General features: G+C 36.8%; 1 protein-coding gene across 2 annotated transcripts in view; it reads left to right on the forward strand.

Annotated features, from left to right (window-relative positions):
• Positions 1 to 26,537, forward strand: part of LOC6052624 (GTP-binding protein Di-Ras2) — a 66,532-nt gene that overhangs the window by 18,466 nt on the left and 21,529 nt on the right. For both annotated transcript variants that reach the window (XM_038259470.1, XM_038259471.1), the window contains one exon: positions 24,857 to 25,134. In XM_038259470.1, coding sequence (XP_038115398.1) covers positions 24,857 to 25,134 — 278 coding nt within the window. The remainder of the gene's footprint in view (positions 1 to 24,856; positions 25,135 to 26,537) is intronic.

Genomic DNA, 26,537 nt, shown 5'->3' on the forward strand with positions numbered 1-26,537 from the left:
GAGTAGCCGTGCAGCTCAAAAGCGATCGCGTGTAGCGACAGCACTCTCCTGGGAATTCTCAGCTGATCGACGCCCTCCAAAGCGTTCACGAAGCTCGTCCACTCCTCGAGCAGTATCTCCGTAACTAGCACATCCCAACTGAGCTTTGCCTTCCAAACCTTCTGCATCAAAAGCTTGCTGATGGGAATCACTGGAGCTACCAGTCCCAGCGGGTCGAACATCTGCGATACAAGAGAAAGAATATGCCGTTTTGTGGGGTGCAGAATGTCCGACGTGGGGAGCGACACGAACAGCAACTCATCACTTTCCGGATTCCACATGAGACCCAAGGTTTTGATGATTTCGTTCGCCCCGGATCCACTGATGCTGACCAGCTTTTCTCGATCTTCTTGAGGTATCACTTGGAGCAACTCTTCGTCATTTGCTGACCACTTGTGCAGGTGAAAACCTCCAGACTCCATCAACGCCACCAGTTGCTTCTGCGCCTCCAGCGCGTCGTTCAGTTCGTCGAAACCGAAAAGTGCGTTGTCCACGTAGAAGTTCTTCTCAATGATGTCTGCGGCCATCGGTAACCTCGAACGTCCTTCGAACGCCAGCTGTGTAACGGCTCGAGTGGCTAAGAACGGTGCCGAAGCTGTTCCGTACGTGACCGTCGTCAGCTCCAAAACCCGCAGGGGCTCCAACGAGTTTCGCCTCCAAAAGATTCGTTGTAGTGGGGTGTGGCTGGCTGCTACTTCAATCTGCCGATACAGTTTTGCTACATCCGCCATCAGCACATAGCGAGGAATGCGGAAAGCAAGCACTATCGACAGGAGGTCGTTCTGGGTGATTGCACCAACTTTCAGGCAGACGTGCATTGGCACGCTCTGCACTGGCACTTCAAATTTAGCACTCACACCAAGTTCAAAGCATACTAACGTCATGATTCGAATTCCCGGACGCTTCGAAACCCGGACACTTCATTTTGTTTTATCAATTATTTGAATATAAGTTCGCATTATGAATGCCAAAACTGTGTTATTTGATGAACTCCAATATCAACTTTCATTTAAAGTTTTTTCGAACGCTGTAGTTAATGCCAAAACAATTAAATACAATAAAATTATAAGTTAACCAAAAAAGCGAAACATTTCACTTGAAATATTTCATAGGCGTTCGAAGCACCGGGAAGGCAAAGTAGAAATTTATGGTTTCGATTTCCTTAAATTCTAGCATTTTTTTATATAAACTATCGATTGTTTTGATGTTAACAGCTTATTTGATACCTAAAGAATGCCATTCACTAACATTTCAGTCCAAATTTGTGCGATTCATAAGCTAAATCGAGTGTCCGGAATTCGAAGCAAAAGTGTCCGGATTTCGAATCAGCTTTTATCAGTGTCCGGGATTCGAAGCACAACAAGTCATCTTAATTTTGAAATTCTGATGAAAAATTGTTTGAAAAGACATATTTTGCATGCATTTTCTTTGAAACTTACTGTTTATACTACATCCTGATGATATTTCTACATTTCCAACTTATTACATGATTTTTTTGCAAGCTATAACAAAAAATGATATGCTACTAAGTGTCCGGATTTCGAATCATGACGTTACTCCAGCCCAGTGCTAGTGCTATTAATTAGCACTCCCATTTAGCACTCATAGGATTTTTTTCTTTTTTTATTGAGTCTTTTTAATAAAAGTTCTCAAGCAAATTTGATCATCGGTCAACGGCGGGAATCTATTACAACTGTAGCATACCTTTTCTAGATTCTTCCATAAAAAATTAATCTCAGGGCTCGCGAAACTTCAAAGAATTAAAATTCAAATACTGTTCCTATCAACTGCCAGCCAGGCCACGTCCCTGTCAAGTCTCCAGGTCACCTGGAACTGATTTTCGGGTCCTTCACTCCGATAAACTTCATTATTCTTTGCAACTCATTATTTTGATTCCAGGACAATAATCTGCGCTGATAAAAAAATAATGTTACGCTTTATGCGACAAGCAAAAAAAGTTTACTTTGAAGGGATCTGAACCATGGATCTTCTGCTTTCATTTCTTGAACACTAGCACTGCACCAAATTTACAGATAAAAGTGGTTGTTGTTAGTTTCATCACATTCTAGACAATGATGACGGTAAATTTCAAATCAACAAATGAAAAATCAACCTAGTTACCATTTTTGCTCGATTGCCAGGGCGAGTGCTATGATTGAAAGCGCAGTGCTATCCGTTCAAATAGCACGCGTGCTAACCGCGTGCAGTGCCAATGCATGTCTGCTTTCAGCACTTCATTCAAAGAACGCCCACTGATCTTCGCTGACGCATCAAACACAACTCGGCATTTCGTCGTCGTATTTGATGGCCGCAGCACCGCGTGGTGCGGTAGGTACCACTTCTTCAATCCTGGAGGATCGTTCTGCTCACTCACTTCTTTGCAGTGCCCAAGATCTTCGTACTCTTGCATGAATTCCTGGTACTGTTATCACCGATTTCCTCCACTTCCTTCTTCAACGGCAGCTCCACTACATATCTTCCCACCTCATTCCTCCGGTGGGTGGCTAGGAAATGCTTCTCACACTCTTCTTCTTCGGTGCTGCCTTGGAACTGCTCCGGAACACCTTCCACATTCCAGAACCGCTGGATGGACGCACTAAGATCTTCAATCGTTGTAGCTTGAGCGCGAACCACTCCGCCTAGGGCTGCGCAGTCACCGATCGCACCACCCAAAACCCAGCCGATCTTGGTTTCACACAGCTTTGGGAGATCTTCAGCGAGTTGCATCTTCCCGGACATCAACAACCGCAAAACCACTGATTGCCGATGAGCATTTCCACCTGTTCCGGCGAGTGGAAACCGGGATCAGCAAGATGAACTCCTGCAGGAATCTCCCAGCTCCTGATGTCAACGTTGCTCGTCGGAAGGTCGGATGTCACCCTTTGGGTGACGAAACATTGAACGTTGATCCGGCAGTCTATGTAACGGGACCGCAGCTGGACTGCAACACCTCGGTTGGACCGTGCTTGCATTCCATCAACACCCACGATGGACACATTCGCGTGAAAGTCGTCAACGCCCAGAAGATCAACCATCCGCTGCGTGATGATGTTAACTTGAGAGACAGAATCCAACAAAACACGGCATGGGAGTGGGTTGCAGTTTTTGTCCAGGATGTCGACGGATCAAAAATTCCTTCAAAAGATACAGATTTTGAATTTTCGTACATATTTTTTATGGGCAGCTGCGAAATTTGTATGGAAAATTGTATGGACAAACTAATGATGCAAAATGGCTTTTTTGGGCATACCGAAGGCACCAAAAAAGTTTCAGTCGGATTAAAAAATACAAAAATTAAAATTGAAGAAAAAAGACCGATTTCGTAGAGAATTGCTCAGTTGTGACAGCACATGTTTCTTTCGCGCACCTTAATCAGTCTTTCACTCATCAGTCTGAACTGACATTTCCAAGAATCGGGGACACTTCCAGGCCCGGTGTTGGGTGTCACCGCAAACGTCGCAATTGAGTGCCGCCTCGTTGCTGGATATCGTTGCCATCGACTGCTGGATAGGGAATTTCACCGTTGGCTTCTTCACAGGTTGCGGCTTTCCCTGCACAACTGCGCTCTCACATCGCTCCATTATGAAGGCTTGCTCCTTCAGAAACTTAACGGTTGCTTCGTAATCAGGAAGTTCCCCTTTCGGAACAGTTGACTCCCACCGCCTGCGGGTATCCTTGTCGAGTGCTTCAGCCAGCAGATGGACCACGATCTGTTTCGAGACGCCCGTGAATTCTTGCTTGAGGAACTTGAGGTTCTCAACATGACCTGAGCACTCGTCCACTAGCGATCGCAGCTCTTCGCACTTCTCTCCGATCATCTTGGGTAGCGCTAAAAGTCCTCGGATATGGAGATCTACCATGTGGCGCAGATTCTCATATTTCTCTTCCAAGATCGCCCACGCGTGCTCGTAGTTCCCTTCGTTGATTGTCTTTGTGTCGATGCTACCAGCGGCAGTTCCGACGAGCGCCTTCTCCAAGTGGTAGAGCTTGACAAAGGGAGGGTCCGCAGTTTTGTCAACGAGGTCCTTGAACATAACTTTGAACTTGGACCAGTTCTCGTATTGGTTGCAAAGTTTGGAATCGGTATCTTCAACGGATGCTGCACAACTACTTGACTCGGCCCGGACGCACAACCACCCTGCGTAGGTTTGGCCAACCTCTCTACTGTTCCTCGATGATCGTCAGCACCGTCATGTGGAGGTCATCAAAGACGGTGAAAATGATGCCTTGGTCCTCTCTCAAGGAAGCCGGCACAATCTGCAGGATCTGCTCGTGGGTCTTGTAGAACTCGTCGTACGTAGCGTCAACTTTTTCTGGTACGCTTTCAGCATCGCGACTGACAGCATAGCCTCACCACTTATGTTGTTAAGCATTTTGGTGAGCTTTCCTTTCGCCAGTCCCCGCTGGTGGGCGAGGATGTTGGACTGCTCCCTCTTGTCATTTTTGCCCTCTTCTTCAGGCTTCACTTTTTCTTCTTCTACCGGCTTGTACGCCGGTGCTGGAGCCACTTCTACTTTCTTCTTGGTCTTTTTCACAATCTTCTTCGCTGGCATTGTAGGTTCCTCTTCCGTGAACACTAGCCGCCTAGGAACTCTCGGACGGAGCGATCTGCTCACGACGGGTGTAAGGTGGTACCCCTCAGACAATCTTTTAGCAGGATGTCGCCCCAATGACATGGTACTGGAAGACGACGCGATCTCTAGAAATCACTCTGTATTCACTTCCGGAAAAGGTCTTCTCAAAAGTTCTTCGCTCGTTTGTGTGTGCGTGTTTTTTTCTGCCACGTCACCACTTGCACTTTTCACCGCTGCTCATCCAGATCGGATGGACCAAATGTTGGCGCCGAAGGTCGGGCACGACCAACAATGACCAGGGGAACCGATTCCCCGGAAACCTTCTTCGTGGCGGACTGTATTGACCACAACTCCGGCGGAAAGTACAATTGGTGGACTCAACTTCCGAACTTCACTTAACGTTTTCGGTGTTGGGCAGCAAAACACTTAATCACTACTTATTGGCTTAATTCTTTACTTATTCGATTTAGTTTCTTAACGTCTTAGCACTCGCGAAGTTTTGGCGTCCTTTTCTCGTCGAACGCTACTTCCGAACTGTCCCAGTTCCGCTCTCCTCCTTTTCCTCCTTCCTTCGATCGCGCGCGCAGTTTGCCGTTGCAACGGTGTCGGCCGGGTTGCCATCGTCGTTGAATTCGTCGTAGCAGGCCAGAGTTGCCGTCAATCAATTTCGTTTTTTATTCGAGCTGACAGCTCGAACACCGGATAATGAGAAAGCGGACTTGCTCGCCAAGAAGGGTGCTGAGAGTGGAGACATTTTTAAAAGGCCAATTAGCCTACAAGAATGCTACGGTTTTCCGAGGCTGTGTGCGCTTCGAGTTTGGCAAAACCAATGGAACGATGACACCAAGGGACGTTGGATGTTTTCCATACGACCTAAGGTAAAAGAAAGGCCTGGTTCAAGGGAATGGACTTGACGCGTGGATTCATCAGAACGATGTCTCACCTTATGGCGAACCATTACTCGTCCAAGGCTCATCTTTATCGTATCTATTCGCGATCAAAAGCTCAAAAATTCCGACAGATGGCGCAAAGCATCGAAGAATGACGATTCAGATTTTCGCTGTTCGGTTACATAGGAATGCAAACTTAAAATTGAATTTACAGCTCATAGAACAACTTTTGAGAAAAAAATCAAGTAGTATGATTGTTAACTCTTTGCCCTCTATAAATTAACGCAATAAAAAAAATTTGAAAAAAAAAATTTTGAAAAAATAATATTGTTTAAAATGATAGAGCATCAAAAGTTAACAAAGTATCAGCTCAAATTTTTGCTCAAAAGTTGTTTTGAACGCTGGATTTTAACAAAACAGAATTCGCATACATAACCTCAAAGGGCGGAAACTTCAATCGACATTCTTCGCTCTGTTCTGCTACTCAACACTAGGTGTCGCATGTCGTTTGGCTCTTGAACGGCAATAAGTTCTTCTTAGATTCCAAAATATCCGTTTAGTTCTCACTCAGCCAACCAAGACCCCTACACAATCCCCCAAATTACTAACCCCGAGTAGGCCGCGGGTAATCGGCTCCCCTCCCACTAACATTTACACACAAGATCCTCTATAATTACTCTTAGCTTCAATTAAAGTGTAATTACAAAAGCCGACTCGGTCCTAACCAGGTCCCAGTACCGAAAAGGACATAATAAAAATAATTTCATGAGAAAAAGAGTCCCAAACAACATCTCGAACTTTGGGAGCGATTGGTTAAGCCTACGATTGATATTTTATGAAACTAATACCGTAGATGTATAGTCAGGAATGTCCCGAACAACTTTCCGCAAGACAGTATGGTGTTAGCGTGCTGCTTGAAAAAGATACAAAGCGTTCAACGGTAGAATTTTAAAATGTGCAAAGAAAACCTGCTTTCTTGCCAACACTGCCAAAGCAACTACGTACTACATAAAACTCGGGTAAGTGTGTGGGTAAGTAATTTCTTCGGAAACTTTTTTAACAGCGACTTAAGGGAGCGTTTTTTTATTATTCATGTTTAACGACTATTTAAAAAGACTACTTTATAAAACTCTGCACTTTAAAAACATACGGTCTATGGGAAATTTGTCCAGGACATCCTAGACTTTACTTCTACGGTGTTAGTTTCATAAGATAATAAAATATGACGTTTGTACAGACAAAAATGTGAAATGTGAGTTCCCCATAGTAATTTCCATACGGGCCATTTCGCCTCAACTGTACACAAAAAGTACAAATTCGAAATCGACTTTTTCTGATCAAGCTCAAATTTTGTGGAGCTATTGATACTATCAAAACATGTAAGAATCCCGATTTTGAACCAAATTGAACCACCCCACAGTGGGCAGAAACCCACCTCTAATCCCATTAAATTGAAGCCGCTGTTTTTTTTTCTTCTGAAAAATAGTTTTTCTTATGAAAAAAAAATCTCAGGAATCGATTGGCGCATAGCAAACCCACCGGAAATGACGGGAAAGGGTCCATTTTGCCCCATTTGTCCTAATAATTGGAATTTTCTGGATTTTAACTCTACTAGTTATCCTTATTAACACTTATCGAAAAATTAAAAGTGAAAGTGTGTGCGTGCAACATGGAGTTGAACTTTTCGAAGTGCCAAGGAAACCTTCACAGCAACTGCACAGAAAGTTTAACTCCATGTTGCACACACTCTCACTTTTAATTTCTCGATAGGATATCTTTATGCTTATTTTGATGTAAAATTAGCAGCAGAATCGAATGGTGATATTTTGCAATCGTTTGGAGCGACCCGTTTTGCCCTATGGGCCCTTTTTGACGATTTTGGGTTATTTGACTCCTTTTTATAGCATTCTGCGTAGGAATTTCGTGAACTTATTTCTGCTATGCGTGCATAATCGGCACAAGAATCAAATAACGCTGATTTAGAAACATTTATAATAACCCGTTTTACCCCATGGGCCATTTTTCCTATTTTTCCTAATAAAATTTATTTATAAGTGTTTGGGTATAATTTTAATAAACTAATCACTGTTATATGCATAAAATGGCATTCTAATGGAAAGATACAGTTATTTGATATTTCCTTTTTTTGCTCCATGCCCCCATTTTAAAATATCTCATGTAATTTGATTTGTTTTTCGAAGCAATTTGCAAAATATGATGATAAATGAATTTCTTTGTAATGCGTAAGATGACCAAGTAAATTAAATATTTTTATTTTGTAATTATTTGAAATAGTCCATTTTACCCTATTTGCCCTCTCGTCATGTTTCAGGCATTTTTGCTCCTTTTAGAAGCGTTTTGCGTACAATACTTATCAAATAATGGCAATAATCTAAATTTGGAAAGCGGTGAACTTATTTTATGTTTTCAGTTTCAGTTTACACCGTAACCACTAAATAAATTCCCTCCTTTTAAAGTATATAAAACTTCAAAGAAAATATTTCAAAAGAATATTTTCTGAACAGAACACTAAAATTTCAAAAAACAATCTTCAATAGGCCAAATAAATATTTTCAATAAAAAACTAATGCTGAAAAATCCACACGAAGTATTCAGCGTTTCCACTGTTTAAACAACCAAATCAAAATTTCCAGACCAAAATATATAAAATAATTTTTTTCTCAATTTCAGGAAAACCTGGGCAAACTATTTTAAAAAATCCGGGATTCGGAAATTCCAAGTTGAGGAAAATTCCCTGCGATGAACTCATTAACCGATAATTAAAGATAAAACTTAACAAAGTATTAAAAAAAAACGTTTGTGAGAGAAATTCTTTGGCATGTTTGACTTCTCCTCTTTTTCAAATTTGAAAATCCCCAATCAAAAATTATTAAATTTCTACTAAAAATTTTCAGCCTACATTTCCTCTTTTCTAATCTAATCTAATCTAATCAGACTAGAGCGCCCAATTTCCCGGGGTTACAAAATTCCCGGGAAACGGGAAATTTTCATCAAATTTCCCGGGAAATTTGAAATTTAACGAAAATTATTCTAATCCTGTTTCTGATTAATCTTCTGCGACGAAATTGTATAGAACAACAACTTTAATGGTCAAAATGAGTGTGAGGATCAATTATTGGCTTGACTGCTAGTAAAAAATCATGCAACTTTGAGAAAATATATAAGCTTTCTAATTTTGAAATCTTTCAAATCGTCCCAAATGAAAAAAAATATTATTAGTATTTTTGTTGAGAAGGATTTTTTTAAATCAATGTGTTTGGACAGTGAAAATCTATGCTCCATAACCATAAAATTGCTTTTAAATTTGTCTCAGTGACCATAAAGTTAAAATAAAAAAAAAACAAAAAAATCAACATGTGAATAAATAAATAATCATTGAATTTAACTTAAAAATCTAATTTCTAGCACTTTTTAACCTGAAACACTATTTTTCAACTTGAAAATTTGATACGAAGTTGTTTTTAAATGGTTTTTCATGGTTTTATGATATTACTTTAGTTATATGGTATTCAGCCTAATAAATCAATTAGATTAAAATAATGTTGAGCATTTAAAAGTGGTTGAAATTCAACGATATTTTTTCATATATAACCCTCTTACGCCCTTGGTAGCTCACGTGCTTCATAAATTTATAACTTCAATCTGTAATTTCTCGAATACTTAGAAACAAATTCTTCTTACACAAACCTTTTTTAAAAATTTAATTATATCAGTTCAGTTTCCATCCAACATGTTCAAGGTAAAAAAAGTCAAACAAATCTCAATGTTGATCTTGGCCGGAAGATGTAAACATCTTATTTTCAAATGATATAACAAAAAAAACATTAAAAAAGGTTGTCAAAAATAAAATAGTTTCTATTCATTCCATAACAGCGTAAGTTTTGTTGTCCAACATATAAGCAAACAATATTCCTAGTGGTGAATGCATCAGAAATAAATATTATCTGAATTAAATCTTGACATGAAATTTACAGACAAGCTGATTTGTTAAAATGAACAATAGATGGAACTAAAAAAAATCAAATCTCCAATTATAATTTTTTGTATAATTTCAAAACATTGGTGTCAAAAAGGTAGGAAAATGTATACTTCTGCTTGTATTTCGGGAATTCCCGGGAAATTTCAAAATTTCCCAGGAAACGGGAAATATTTTTTTCCGGGAAATCCCGGGAATTCCCGGGATTTTTTTCCTCGGGACGGGAAATTGGACGCTCTAAATCAGACCCTAGCGCAGCCAATCTTTCGAAGGGATCCTGGAGAGTGCCTTAGGTTAGATGACGCCTAGCACTCTTCTTGTCATTTATTAACATTTGTAGTGCGCCATTGCATCGGAATGCATTGAAACAACACAAGGCTTAAAGCGGCCAGGCCTACTGCGTAAAGCCGTATCGCAGAGATGACTCATAATTGGGTTGAGTTTGAGCACTGAGTGTTCGAACAACAACACAATTCTGAATCGACAGGGAGAACCTCCATACGCTCCGAGATTTTGGTTGTATTCGTTGGTTGCACCATGCGCATGCTAAGAAGGTTTGGTACTCCGGGACCCTCTGGGATGGGACATTGTATTTCCACGAATGCCCTGGACACTAACAGTATTCCTAATTCCAGTCCACGCTCACCAAGTCGTCATGGCCTAGTGGTTAGCATTTTTGCTTACCAATCCAAAGTACAGGGGTTCGAACTCCGCCTCGAGCGACTTTGATTTTTCGGTCATATTCATCATTTCAAATTTATGTGTTCTTTACTTTCTCGTTGGGAGCAGATGGGCATCGAACCCAGAACCATTCGCTTACAAAGCGAACACCGTAACCAGTCAGCCACGGCCGCTCCTATTTTCAGCCTACATTTCCTCTTTTAAATGTTTATTGTTTACTATTTATTTTTTAGCTACATTTGTACTAAAAACGTACAGATTGTAAAAAGGCAATATTTTCTTGTGCTTAAAAAAATAATAATAAATTCATAAATATTTCCAGCGAAGACAGCACAAAATTAATGAAATGCAAAAATTCAGAAATTTTTTTTGTTAATTTTTTAATGATCAGCAAATGATTCAGTCTTAAGCTTGTATTCCTGCATTTTTATTTAAAATTGGTGAGCAGATAATATGTTTAACAAAAATTTATAAATTTAATCAATATTAAACGAGATTATTATCAAATATATCAAAATAATTTCCGGTTGGTTGTTACAAGTTAACAAACTACGATAACTTTTTAATTTTATCAGGCTGAAACTTTGTCAATGATTCTTGTCGATCAAAGAGATCATCTTGCATCATAAATGTATCCATACAAATCTGCAAAGCTGTTCGAAGTAGTCTTTACAAAAAAAATGTATCTTCGAACTTCGCCAAATTTACAGGTAACGATGAGAAGACTTTAGAAAACAACAATTTTGTTATGACTTAATAACAGTAACTAACAGTGGAGTTGCTCTACGAAATCGGCCGATTTCGACCATTTTTTTTTGTATTTTTTGATTTGGCTCAAACTTTGTGGGGGCCTTCCCTATGACCAAATAAGCTTTTTTGTGTCATTGGTTCACCTATACAAGTCTCCATACGATTTTGGCAGCTGTCCATACAAAAATGGTATGTAAATATTCAAACAACTGTAACTTTTGAGAGGATTTTCTGATCAAAGTTGTAGGTATTGTTGAGGACATTTGAAAAAAAATAGGAATACGGAAAAAAAATTGCAAATTTTTTAATCAACTTTTTTTTCACTAAAACTCAATTTCCCAAAATACGTATTTTTTGATTTTCGAGATTTTTTGATATGTTTTAGGGGACAAAAATCCGCAACTTTTGATCCATAGAGAAACATGGTCAAAAAATCTGCCGCCCAGTTATAAATTTTAAAAAATAGTGATTTTTGGAAAAAATCTAAGTTTTATGCAAAAACAAATTTGACATTTTTTTAAATGCAAAATTGAATTTGCAATCGAAAAGTACTTAACAATTTTTTTGATAAAGGGCTCCGTTTTTAAGATATAGCCACCGAAAGTTTGATTTTAGCGACATTTTTGCAGTTTTTAAATTTTTAAAAATAGTGACCATGAGTGACCATTTCTAAAAATATTTTTTAGGGAAGTTCAGAAAACTTGCTATAAAATTGTCTAAGAGACATTGAAGATTGGACCTCGGGTTGCTGAGATAGAGCCGCTTTGGCTTCATCCATAGAGTACGTCACGCTAAAATCAGCAATTTTGTAGCAAATTTTCTGAACCTTTCTAAAAACATATTTTTAGAAATGGCCACTCATGCTCACTATTTTTAAAAATTGAAAAACTGCAAAAAAATCGCTAAAATCAAACTTTCGGTGGCTATATCTTGAAAACGGAGCCCTTTATCAAAAAAAAAAAATTGTAAAGTACTTTTCGATTGCAAATTTAATTTTGCGTTAAAAAATAATGTTAAACTTGTTTTTGCATGAAACTTCGATTTTTTCCAAAAATCACTGTTTTTTTTCAAAAATTAATAACTCGGCGGCAGATTTTTTGACCATGTTTCTCTTTAGCTCAAAAGTTGCGGATTTTTGTCTCCTAAAACATATCAAAAAATCTCGAAAATCAAAAAAATACGTATTTTGGGGAATTGAGTTTTAGTGATAAAACAAATTGATTAAAAAAATCTGCAAATGTGTACCTATTTTTTCTCAAAAGTCCTCCCCGGGCAGACGGTAATAACAAAATTAATAATATTTCAATAACAAATCCTGTTAAAATAACAAAGAGCAGTCTTCCCCGAACATGGTACAGTTCTGCACCCGAGCACAAGTTTTCAGTGCGCGTGAACCTCAAACACGCTTCGTCGCTATGTTCGGGTTTTCGCCGAACGCTGCACCAAACGCGCACCCGGTGTAAACTTGATGTACAAAACCTCAGGTTTAAACGGCGTTCAAACGTAGATGATCGGATAGTTTGAATGTAGTAGTGTTAGATGTTTCATACATACAGCAGTCGCTGCTGTCTCGCTGTTGCTAGAGTAATCTTTAGATAGGGTCTACATTCTGATATGGATAAGTGTATTTATATTCACTTAATATTTTAAAAAGAATACTTGAAGGAAAATTTTCAGGCACTCCATATTTTTCCAACCATTGTCAAATGTTTTGATAAAAAAAATCAGGGACTGGCACTAAATACCGTAGTATCGTTATGTCCTGCTATTTCCATATATACATGTTTATATATATTTAATGACACACTGTCGATTTTCGGCAGGGGGGAATATGGGCCATCTCAGTTAACATAAAATTGTATGGCCAAATCTCACCCTCAGGCCCAATTTCTGCAGGGGTGACGGTATTCGTATATAATTTAATATGAAATATTGCCCACACGTAATTTGAATCCGACCCCTATTCTCAGCAGCCCGGGAACAAGTGGACATCTCCAATACAAACAGAGCGTACCTGTTTTCAGGGTGTGTGGGTCTAAGTTGGCGGCCTATAGGCCACCGACACCGACAGACGGCAATGAGGGCCTCGTCGGAGCTCGACCATTCAATACGTACACCAGCGATTCTCAACGGGGGTACCGGGCCTACTTGATTTACACGGCAGGGGGTACCAAGCTAGAAGAAGGTTGAGAATCGCTGACGTACACGGAAAGGGGATCGATCGCCAAACCAGCGACTGAATTTTGCTGGGTTGGTTTTGCTGATATCAGCGAAATTTTTCTCTAAACCAGCGAAATTTTTCGCTGAAAAGGTGGCTGCGCGAAATCAAATCCAGCAACTTGGTTTCGCTGGTTTGTTATTTCCGAAACGGTTTCATTTCCAGCGAAAGTTTTCGCTGGTTTGATATACATCCTTCCGACAGCCGTCATAAATGTTTGTTATTGTTCACGTTCGGAAGCGATTTGTGGCAATCGAATTGCTTTAGGGTTTTTCAAAACAAAAAGCATGAAAAAGTTCTGCATCAAGTGTTCAGCATTAAAATACATACTCAACAGGTGAGGGTTCTTTTCAATGAAAAGAAGCACGTTTCCATAAAGTTCTCGCAGCAGAAAAATACGGTGCAGTGAAGCTGGAGATGTATTTGTACTGCTGCATAGATGAGTGCACAAATTGTCGCAGGTGGCAGCAAGAATCGTAGGCGAGGAACTTGACCATGGCCGCGGAACAGGCTTCTGCCGCCAAAACAAAAAAAAAAAACAAACGTCGGTGATAAAAAACGCTGATCCAGTGCAAAAAAACACTGGTCCAGTGGAACATTCGCTGAACCAGCGGATTTTTTGCCGGAACCAGTAGAATAATCTCCTGGTTGATTTTGGTATGAGCTGCTGCCGCGGAAAAAAAACCCGGACGTCAGCGATAGAAAACGCTGATCCAGCGTAAAAGAACACTGGTCCAGTGAAGAAATCCGCTGGACCAGCGAATTGTTTCCCAAAACCAGTACAATAATCTCCTGGTTGATTATGGTGCCCTGCCGCTTTTTCCAAACCAGCGAGAAAATTTTCTGATTCTAGCAAAACTGATCCCCCAAACAGCGACATTTTTCACCAAACCAGTGTTTTTTTTCACTGGTTTGGTAGAATTTCATCGGTTTCCAAACCAGCGAAAAAAATTAGCGATTCTAGGTAATTTTTGTGCAGGCTGAGAAATTAGCGACATTTTTCGCTAGTTTTAGCGAACTTTATCGCGATTTGGCGATGGATCCCCTCAAACTGTTCTGGGATAATATTTGAACATGGCGTATCTCTAAACAAGTTTTTCAAGAAAATGATTCTATAATGCTTATTTTGTCGTTTTAAGCTGAAACAAGCCAAAAACTATATTAATTTAAACAATTTGCCATTTTCAAATATTTGGCCAGATGATATTATATACGCGTATACGATATCATCTAGCCAAATATTTGAAAATGGCAAATTGTTTAAATTAATATAGTTTTTGGCTTGTTTCGGCTTAAAACGACAAAATAAGCATTACAGAATCATTTTCTTGAAAAACTTGTTTGGGCATACGACATGTTCAAATATTATCCCAGAACAGTTTGAGGGAGCGTACCGCGAAAGCCGTCACGAAAAAAAAGTTCCCCATACGAATTTTGAGTTACGTATTGAATGGTCGAGCTCCGACGAGGCCCTCATTGCCGTCTGTCGGTGTATACGTGCAACTTAGAGAAGGGCTGTGTATTGGTAACACCAATATTTTCGGCAACGACGAAGTTGAATTCTCGAAGTTTACACCCGGGGTTTAAACTCCAAGTGCATGCACGGCGTGTAAACCTAAGGTGCGGTTCAGACGTGTTCGTGTACATGGAGGCATGTTCGCGTGCGAGTTCATAGGTTCGAGTTTACACACGACGATGGTGTTCGTTTGTGTACAAAAACCGGGCGCACGCAGACTGAACGCGGTGCAGGGAACACTGACAAAGAGTGTTATTATTTTATCCTGAAGTTCAACTTCAAGAAGAAAAAATAATAACAGTTTCTGATAAAATAACAAAATTTGGTATTGAAGTGATATTATATTGAAAATGTTTAATAACACGCTAATAAGAGAAAATGTTATACATTTCAAAAACTCTTCTAATAACAAAATTTGTTATTCGTTCGGTATACTGACTTAGAAAAAAAATGCCATAAATCGCACAAATGGAAAAGTTTCTAAGTGTCCATAACACAATCTGTTATTATTTTTTCTTTTGTTAAATATGTTTAGATCTTTGGGATAATTTTGTCTAATTTCGTTTCGTTTTTGCCATGAAATGGGGTCCTTAAGCTTAAATTATTCTAAAAAGATGAAATTTTGGAAGTTGATTTTTTAAATTATTTGATATACCCCCTAAGGGACTTTGCTAAAATTGGCTGGAACTATGGGATAATTTTGACCAATTTCGTCGGGGTCATTATTTTGGCTATGAAATGGGGTCCTTAAGCTAAAATTATTCTGAAAAGTTGAAATTATCAGCAATTCCATTTGAAAAGAGCCTAAACCAAAAAAAAAGTTCTCCGATCGGGCTCAAAATTTTTCTGGGGGTTCCTTGGCCAAAATAATTAGACCCGTATTTTTGTTTGGCCATTAGGTGGCCTACATCGTGCTAGGTGGTTCAAAAATGGCAATTTTCGTCATTTTCGCAAAAACCACTTTTTCTAAAAATCATATCTCGCGCCATTTCATCCGATTTTAGCTGTCTTAGACGCAAAGAAAGGTGATGAGTTTGGCTATTTGGGAAAAATAGTAAAAAGTTCCAAAATCTAGCTTAACTATTGAAAAGTCGTATGAAAACTTAAAATGGCGTTTTGACCGTGTCTGGACCAAAGAGCCTATGTCTGAAAATATTTTTATCGGATTCCTCGGAAAATTTCACATAACATTTTAAAAAATTGGCGATGTCGAACCGTACGTTTTGGAGATACGATTTTTGAAAATAAAACTGCGTTTTCGACGCGCCACGCGCAAAAACGGGAAAATGACGAAATCGGCAAAAATCAACTTTTTCACAAAACTGCGATAACTTTAAAATTTCAGCGATGACCTATACATGTCTGGGTACCAAAATTTTCGTAATTGAGAGACGCAACTTTTGGTACCATAACATCTATAGGTCATCGCTGAAATTTTAAAGTTATCGCAGTTTTAGTGGAAAAAGTTGATTTTTGCCGATTTCGTCATTTTCCGTTTTTGCGCGTGGCGCGTCGAAAACGCAGTTTTTCAAAAATCATATCTCGAAACGTACGGTTCGACATCGCCAATTTTTGATATGTTATGTGAAATTTTCCGAGGAATCCGATAAAAATATTTTCAGACATAGGCTCTTTGGTCCAGACACGGTCAAAACGCCATTTTAAGTTTTCATACGACTTTTCAATAGTTAAGCTAGATTTTTGGAACTTTACTATTTTTCCCAAATAGCCAAACTCATCACCTTTCTTTGCGTCTAAGACAGCTAAAATCGGATGAAATGGCGCGGAGATATGATTTTAGAAAAAGTGGTTTTTGCGAAAATGACGAAAATTGCCATTTTTTGAACCACCCTAGCACGATGTAGGCCACCCTAATGGCCAAACAAAAAAATACGGGTCTAATTATTTTGGCCAAGGAACCCCCAGAAAAATTTTGAGCCCGATCGGAGAACTTTTTTTTTGGTTTAGGCTCTTTTCAAATGGAATTGCTGTATGAAAGTTGATTTTTTTATTATTTGATATACCCCCTAAAGGACTTTGTTTAAAATGGTTAGAACTATGGGATAATTTTGACCAATTTCGTTGGGGTCATTATTTTGGCTATGAAATGGGGTCCTTAAGCAAAAATTATTCTAAAAAGTTGAAATTTTGAAAGTTGATTTTTTAATTATTTGATATACCCCCTTAGGGACTTTGTTTACAATGGTTAGAACTATGGGATAATTTTGACCAATTTCGTCAGGGTCATTATTTTGGTCATGAAATGGGGTCCTTAAGCTAAAATTATTCTAAAAAGTTGAAATTTTGAAAGTTGATTTTTTTTAATTATTTGATATACCCCCTAAAGGACTTTGTTTAAAATGGTTAGAACTATGGGATAATTTTGACCAATTTCGTCAGGGTCATGAAATGGGGTCCTTAAACTTAAACTATTCCAAAAAGTTGAAATTTCGAAAGTTGGTTTTTTTATTATTTGATATACCTCCTAAGGGATTTTACTAAAATTGGCTAGAACTATGAAATAATTTTGACCAATTTTATCGGGGTCATTTATTTCACCATGAAATGGGGTTTCAAGCTAAAATTAATCCGATAAAATTAACTTTTGAGAGTTCATTTTTTTTTAATTTTGTTATATTCCCTAACGGAATTGATTTATTTATTGAGATTTTTTGTAGTGCGAATAACAAAAACTGTTATTATTTTCACAGAGCCAGGAAGTCGGAGCTGACGTTGAAGTTCGAGCTGGAGTGAGACCTTGGAGACTGCATCAGATTCAGAAAATTTTCAGCAACTTTTACTTGGAGTCCGAATCTGTGAAGTCGGGTATTTTTGGAGAGCTGAAGTCGTTGTTGACGTCATATCCTGCATCCAGAGTCGGAGTTGTATTCAAGTATGGATTCAAAGTCGCTTGGAGGTACCCGACTCTGCAGCCCTGACTAGTACAGAGGAGTTATGGCAACTGCAGGTTTATTTGCAAATTACAAATAAACCAAAACAATAACTTTTTTTTGTTATGGAGACATGCCAGTTCAATAACATTTTTTGTTATTATGCTGCTCCACCTCTCCGCACAAAATAACAAATCTTGTTATTCCTTCATGATTCCTTCTGTGTTATTGGTTTGTTATTGCAATTACAACATAATAACAGTTTAAGTTATTCTTCGAACAAATCTTTGTTATTGATTTTTGTTATTTTAACAACTAATCCGATCATCCCAATAACATATTTCGATCTTCTCACAGTATCAAAAAACTGACCTTCCCAAGTTATTTCCGTCTGCTCGGGTCAACAATACCTACAACTTTGCCGAAGACACCAAATTGATCAGAAAATTCACTCAAAAGTTACAGCTGTTTGAATATTTACATACCATTTTTGTATGGACAGCTGCCAAAATTGTATGGAGACTTGTATGGGTGAACCAATGACACAAAATAGCTTATTTGGTCATAGGGAAGGCCCCCACAAAGTTTGAGCCAAATCAAAAAATACAAATAAAATCCCGTTCCGGTTTTGGTAGAGAATTGCTCAGTGGCAACACTTTCAAATGAATTTGTAGGGAAATCAACTAATGAATAAAGATTTAACTTTAAAAATGTTAAGAATGTAAACATAAAAGTAATTCAACAAAATTATGTATTTTCACATCAGATTATCAAGTGGATTTTTATTAACAAGAAGAATTAATGGAATTGATTATAAGAAAAGAAACAAAAACAATTGTTTTAAAGACATACAATCTTGTTGATTGTTAAAAAACGAATATGTTTTTTAGTATTTTATTCCAATTTCTTATTGCTTGGGTGTTTGATAAACAAAATTTATAAAAAATTCAAAGATCAAAATAATTTCTCTTAAATAATTATTATGCCTGACATTAAATCCTTTTCATGAAGCAAATGTATTAAAATCACAACTCTCTACTGCAAAGTACCATAGGAAACATATTAAATATATTATAATCTCTTCAAAATATTTCAAAATTGTGAAAACTCAATCTTAAAAGGAATTTTTCGAACAATTTTAAAACTGAGGGAACTATACTCTTTTTCATCCTTTTTCTATTATCAGCCTATCAGCACTTTGATCATAAATTACAACTTTCATAAAGTGTTTTTGACTATCAAAGTAAAATAGAACTCAAACAAAAGTTAGCAAACAACTCTCCATTGTTGATACATCTAAAAATGCTGATTTGAGGCAGTATTTGTAAATATTGCTCGGTTTGTTCTAGAGGTCGTATCGAGGTGCTCCGATTTGGATGAAACTTTCAGCGTTTGTTTGTCTATGTATGAGATGAACTCATGTCAAATATGAGCCCTCTACGACAAAGGGAAGTGGGGTAAAACGGGCTTTGAAGTTTGAGGTCAAAAAAACATAAAAAATCTTAAAATTGCTCGCATTTCCGTAAAACTTCATCAATTCCAACTCTCTTAGATGCATTCGAAAGGTCTTTTGAAGCACTTCAAAATGTGCCATAGACATCCAGGATTGGTTTGACTTTTTCTCTTAGCTTTTGCCAATTACTGTCAAAAATGGATTTTTTTTAAACCTTAATATCTTTTTCCAACAGCCTCCAACACCCATACTCCTATAGGTCAAAAGATAGGCAAATTCATGGACTATAAGCCTATGGTAATAACTTTTTGGCCAATCGCAGTTTTTCTCATAGTTTTTCGATTTTTCTACAACAAACAATTTACAGCGTTAGTTTTTACCCTGCTGGCCTCCATAGCGGCACTTTTTGGTTTCAATTTTGTCATATTCGGAATCCTCGGACAATTTCACGTAAGTTAGATGTATTGGAATTGCAATTTTGATTTAAAAAATAATTAAATAAAACATTTTAGAAAAAAGAAATAGATTTTATTTACCCTATGATCAATACGTCAAATGCTGTATCAAGTAGGCGAAAACCTGTTTTACCCCGAACCCAACAAATTGTTAAAAAAATATTTTGATTCATTCTAAATGGCAATTTATCCAATCAAATTTACAACTCCAATACTTCTAATTTACGTGAAATTGTCCGAGGATTCCGAATATGACAAAATTGAGACCAACAAGTGCCGCTATGGAGGCCTACAGGGCAAAAACTAACGTTGTAAAATGTTTGTTGTAGAAAAATCGAAAAACTATGAGAAAAACTGCGATTGGCCAAAAAGTTATTATCATAGGCTAATAGTCCATGAAATTGCCTATCTTTTGACCTATAGGAGTATGGATGTTGGAGGCTGTTGGAAAAAGATATTAAGGTTTTAAAAAAATCCATTTTTGACAGTAATTTGCAAAAGCTAAGAGAAAAAGTCAAACCAATCCTGGATGTCTATGGCACATTTTGGATTGTGTCACGTTCCCCAGAAAACCATTCCCCCGAAAACCATTCCCCAGAAAACCGTTCCCCAGAAAACCATTCCCCAGAATGTACCATTTCCCAGAAAACTATTCCCCAGAATGTACCATTTCCCAGAAAACCATTCCCCAGAAAAGTTTCTTTCTCGAAAAATCAAAGTAGTTTCAAATTTTAGTTTGTTTGAAATTTCTTAGAAAATATAAAAATTGGACAAGTTTATTTTATCCATGCCAAGAAATTTTCCTTTTTTTTTGACAACAATTCTTGAGAAAATAACAGAAAATGTTAATTCGGCTTATGACTCGTTCTATTATTCTAAGAAATTTTCCCTTCTTTTTCTTTTTATTTCTTGTTTCCGTGAATGCTATTTTTAGTTTTGCAAAGAAGAAAAATGTTTGATAAATTAAAATATGATTATGGGTGTCGTTGGTATAATTCCATTTGACATATTGGACCTTTGGCATATTGCTCATTTTGCATGATGATTTAAATTTTCTAAATTTGATTTAAGGTGACAAAAATTTAATTTATTATTTTTGGAAGAAGAAAACTCTCTTGACTTACAAGATAAATTTTTCCTTCTTTTAAGGTCTCCTGGCACAAGTTGAATTTCACCTTCTTTAAAGAAGGGAAAACTGTCTTGACTTGTGATATCTGATAACAGAAGTTGAATTTTCGCTTTAAAGTTTTTTTTCTTGTATTCTTTCTTGTTTCCATAAGGAAAAACTCTCTTGACTAGTGACAACAAGTTTAAAAGTTGTGTAAGTGGTCAAGTATTTTTCCTTACTTAAAGAATGGAAAATTAAACCCGTGTCAGCAGTTTTAATAACAAGGCTATAATTTTTCCCTTCCTTAAAGAAGGAAAACTCTCCTCCTCCTTTTAAAGGTAAAATTCAACTTGTATCAGTCAGTAAAGTTTTCCTTTCTTTAAAGAAGGGAAAACTTTCTAGCCTTGTAATAACTGCTGACACAAGTAAACGTGGCGGAATTTTGAAAATTTTGGAAATTTTTGAAATTTTTGAAATTTTGGAATTATAGGAAATTTTGGAAATTTTGGAAATTTTGGAAATTTTGGAAATTTTGGAAATTTTGGGAATTTGGAAAATTTGGAAAATTTTAAAAATTTTGAAAACATTCAGAAATTTTGAAAATTCTGGATTTTTTTTTGAAATTTTTGAAATATTTATAATCACCACGATAAAGATTTCTGGGGAACGGTACATTCTGGGGAATGGTTTTCTGGGGAATAGTACATTCTGGGGAATGGTTTTCTGGGGAACGGTTCATTCTGGGGAATTGATTTCTGGGGAATGGTATTCGGGGGAATGGTTTTCTGGGGAACGTGACACAATCCACATTTTGAAGTGCTTCAAAAGACCTTTCGAATGCATCTAAGAGAGTTGGAATTGATGAAGTTTTACGGAAATGCGAGCAATTTTAAGATTTTTTATGTTTTTTTGACCTCAAACTTCGAAGCCCGTTTTACCACACTTCCCTTTGTCGTAGAGGGCTCATATTTGACATGAGTTCATCTCATACATAGACAAACAAACGCTGAAAGTTTCATCCAAATCGGAGCACCTCGATACGACCTGTTACACATTGGTGAAAAACTCGCTCTTAATAGCGGAAACCGGCAAAAGTGATGAGAATTGGTCGTATGGCTTAGAGTGATTAAAATGGGTATATTTCCCCTATCATCCGAAAATATTCAAAAACAATGAGAAAAACAATTTTTACTAAAAAGAAATTTATGTATGAATAAAAAACAAAGAAAAACAAATTAATAAGTAAAACGTTACTTAATCCACCTTTAGGTGGTTGGTGCCTTCCTCGCATATATTTATCAAAATATCTGAGATCTGGCCTCAAAAAAACTTCATTAAAAACACTAAAGTACTAATAGGGTTGTCAGATCTTCAATCTTTTGGGCTTGTTGGAATGGTTTTTTGATTACTTATCCAACGATGAGTCGCATGATAGACCCGAACAATTTTTTCATCAAAATATTTGAGATCCGGCCTCAAAAAAGTGTATAAAAAACTTAAGCGCTCATAACTTTTGATGGGGTTGTCAGATCTTCAATCTTTTGAACGCGTTGGAAAGGTCTTTCTAATACCTTTCTAACAATATGTAGTAAAACGGGGTTTCTTACAAAAACCACCCTTTTTTACAATATTTCAAACTTTGGCCAAGTCGTTTTTTAGCATAACTTTTGAAGTACTTTTCTAAACTTCATAATATTAACTAGGGTCTTGTGGGACCCCAAGACGGATCGAATGTGACCAAAACGGTCCAAATCGGTTCAGCTAGTCCGGAGATAATCGTGTGCATATTTTTCGGTGGACGGACTCACATCCAGACACACGCACAGACATTTGTTCAGAATTTGATTCTGAGTCGATAGGTATACGTGAAGGTGGGTCTACGAGGTCGAATAAAGAAGTTCATTTTTCGAGTGATTTTATAGCCTCTTCATTGTGGTGAGGAAGGCAAAAATCTTGTGGAATCTTTTGCAAACAATTTTTAAGTATATTTAAACATTTCAAATAAGTACTACACCAAGACATTTAGGTAAACTTCAAATTCAATTATCAAAAATCTTTTTACTTCTTTACTCCGATGAGCTGTTCAAACAGTATACTTTGATCATTTGTTCCTATAACCTAATACATCTTTTCCTTCGATATTGACTACAGTGGTGTTAAGTTAACTTGTACATGGTTTTGAGAATTCCTACAATTAGTGACATCATTTCTGTAGAAAAGTAAGGCCAAATAATTAATCAATAGTTATAATAATATATTTCAATAATCAGATAATAGCGAATCAAACTAAGCGATTCAAAATAATTTTTCATAGAATTTACCAAATAGGTTAAATTATGCTTTGCTCAGTTTGAAATAATCAAAATTGACTGATTTTTTTTTAATTCCTTAGTTTTTCGTTGAAATTAAGGTTCTAATAATTGAAAGACTACCAAAATTGTTCAAACTTATAAAGAACAACATAAACATTATATTGTTTTTATTTACTTAGAATTGTGTCTATTGAATTGCTGTGATCACTATAATACAATTTTTTTTAAAGCATGAGAAATAGGTCGGTTGAATTGATCTACTAAAATTATAAAGATCAATAAATAAAGATTTTATTCTATCACGGCTTTCTTTTTTTTAAGGAGTTGTTGAATTAAATTTCTAGTATTTATTTATTTTTCACCAAGATCAATCAGTAACATACTGTTTGTTTTTGTTACGCTGTTGATGTCAACATTGGGAACGAGCAGGACTGATTGTTTGCAGTTCGAAATAATCCCAAAATACCTGTTGTTATTTTCTTCTGTCCATAAAACACAAGATTATTGTCATTATTCGATAAGTATTGCACGCAAAACGTTTCTAAAAGGAGCAAAATTGCCTAAAACATGAGAGGGCAAATAGGGTAAAATGGACTATTTCAAATAACTCCAAAATAAAAATATTTAATTTACTTGGTCATCTTACGCATTACAAAGAAATTCATTTATCACCATATTTTGCAAATTGCTTCAAAAAACAAATCAAATTACATGAGATATTTTAAAATGGGGGCATAGGGCAAAATAGGAAATATCAAATAACTGTATAACAGTATCTTTCCATTAGAATGCCATTTTATGCATATAACAGTGATTAGTTTATTAAAATTATACCCAAACACTTATAAATAATTTTTTTTAGGAAAAATAGGAGAAATGGCCCATGGGGTAAAACGGGTTATTATAAATGTTTCTAAATCAGCGTTATTTGATTCTTGTGCCGATTATGCACGCATTGTAGAAATAAGTTCACGAAATTCCTACGCAAAATGCTATAAAAAAGAGTAAAATAACCCAAAATCATAAAAAGGGCCCATAGGGCATAACGGGTCACTCCAAATGATTGCAAAATATCACCATTGTATTCTGCTGCTAATTTTACATCAAAATAAGCATAAAGATATCCTATAAGTGTTAATAAGGATAACTAGTAGAGTTAAAATCCAGAAAATTCCAATTATTAGGACAAATGGGGCAAAATGGACCCTTTCCCGTCATTTCCGGTGGGTTTGCTATGCGCCAATCGATTTCTGAGATTTTTTACATATGAAAAACTATTTTTCAGAAGAAAAAAACAGCGGCTTCAATTTAATGGGATTAGAGGTGGGTTTCCGCCCACTGTGCGCCCCTTCATTTCTAACACCGCTCCAAAGTTTTGCGATTTTCGTCATTTTTTTCAATTTTTTTTTAAGATGGCCATATCTCGGAAACAAAAAATGATGGAGCAAAGCTCGACAACTATTTTTAAAGGAAATTGGACGCTGATTCGTCATGTGTGCCTGTGTGGATCAATTGGGCGCACTGGACTCACAATCCAGAGGTCGCCGGTTCGAATCTCGAGGCGGACGCAAAATAAACTAAGTGTTAATATAGGTATTCGGTGCCCTCTCCCCGTGCCATACCTTCACACTTAGGAGACCCGGGAGGAGTATTGTCGCGAAAGAACGATACACGCCTGTGGATCCGTAGACGAAACCGCAAGGTTTAAGAGGGCCACATTATAAAGTGTTATGTCGATTCCTTTTTTTTATAAATTTAATAAAATCTGTGTATTTTTGGAAGGTTTACAATTTAATATTTTCTCTTTTATGATGTAAGATTATCTCAATTTAGACTAAAAAAGTGACATTCTACTGAAATGGAGCTAAATTTAAACATTTTTAGCGGTAAAATTACACATTTTTGAGACATAAAACCATATTACCACTATTTTTTACTGTGAATATAATATAAAACTCATTTCGCACAAAAGGTTGACGTTCTGGATACATCTGGGGACATGCAGTTTCCGGCAATGAGACGACTTTCCATCGCTACCGCACATGCTTTTTTGCTGGTGTACTCGACCACTTCCGAGCCAAGTTTGGGTTGTGTTAAGCAGTGCTTTGAGGAGATTCGCGAGCAACGAGCCGATTACCAAGATATTCCTATAGTAATTGTAGGTAATAAGAGCGATCTTAGTGTGAAACACCGTGAAGTACGCATCGAAGATGTCTCGGAATGGGTATTCTGTGAATTGCCCAAATTGAAGTAAGTAGTATTTTGCGTAGTTCTTTTTTTTTTTTTTGTTAATCCACTGTATCCAGATTTTTTTTAACAAAAACTGAAAAGTCTAAAGCGCGCGGTGGTATCAACATTAGAAAAAAAGTATTGCTTTCATTCTATGCCAAATATTTTCTCTTATGTTTGTGCCATCTCGCGACTTGACTTTCCAGGTGGTCAAAACGCCTTACAAATAAAAATCATTAATAACCAGGGTTACCAGCATACAAATTTGAAAAATCTGGCAAAGTATCGATCAAAAATCTGGAAAACAATCTGGCAGACGAAAATCTAACATGGAGGATATGAATTTAATCAAAAATTGTAGAATTCAGAAAATTTAATTTTCTTTTCGAAAAACACATACCTTTTTTTTAATTAAATATACTTTATTGAATCTTTCATATAATAATAACATTTGGTTTACATAATAAGTGGTCAGCTGTGGCTCTTCAGCTTAAGTTTGCTTTTCGTGATTTAAACACTGTTCATTATTATAACTTTAAAAGTATATGACTTATCATTTTTGTAACAAAAGGTACAATGAGGAAAAAAAAGTTAAGAAAAAATAACCTAACCTAAAATTAACTTAAACTTACAATAAACTAAACCAATCCTTGAATCAAGGGGTCTTCAGAAATAGCACATTTTTCCCTGAATTTCAAACATTTTTCTTGAATCTTCTGATCCAACATTTTTACTTCTGCTAACTCATGAACCTCACTTGATCTTGTCCAGCCAGGAACATTCAAAACCATTTTGAGTACCTTGTTTTGGACACGCTGGAGCTTCAATTTATGAGTTCTAGCGCAACACTCCCAAACAGGTACTGCATACACTCAAAAAAATATTCACGTTGAAGTTACGTGAAAAGCTATGTGGTATTTTTCCACTAAACTTTTCACGTAACTTCTACGAGGTGACTCTAGTAGAAACGGAATATGCTTGGCTAGATCATTTCACGTTGTTTCTACGTGTTTCACACGTAGAAGCTATATGAATCGATTGATGAATTCTACAGGCTTGCTGTAGTAAACATTATATGATTTTTATGGTTGTAGTTTTTAATAATATTTTTTCGAATAGAAATAATAATAAATAAAGAGTAATTGCTGAAACTCATTCCTTTATTAACTAATAAATTTCTTCGGGGTGATTTCACCGTTTGCTAATTCAAAAAGATCTCGGGTGACCTTCCGCCATGTCGACGCTCCTATCGTTGTGCACCAGCGATCAACAATGCGCTATGTGCTTAACCGTGATCTCGTAGTATTTTGAATTAAATATACTTTATTGAATCTTTCTTATAATAATTACATTTGGTTTACATAATAAGTGGTCAGCTGTGGCTCTTCAGCTTTAGTTTGCTTTTCGTGATTTAAACACTGTTC

Source organism: Culex quinquefasciatus, chromosome 3, assembly GCF_015732765.1.
Source record: "Culex quinquefasciatus strain JHB chromosome 3, VPISU_Cqui_1.0_pri_paternal, whole genome shotgun sequence".
Taxonomy (NCBI): domain Eukaryota; kingdom Metazoa; phylum Arthropoda; class Insecta; order Diptera; family Culicidae; genus Culex; species Culex quinquefasciatus.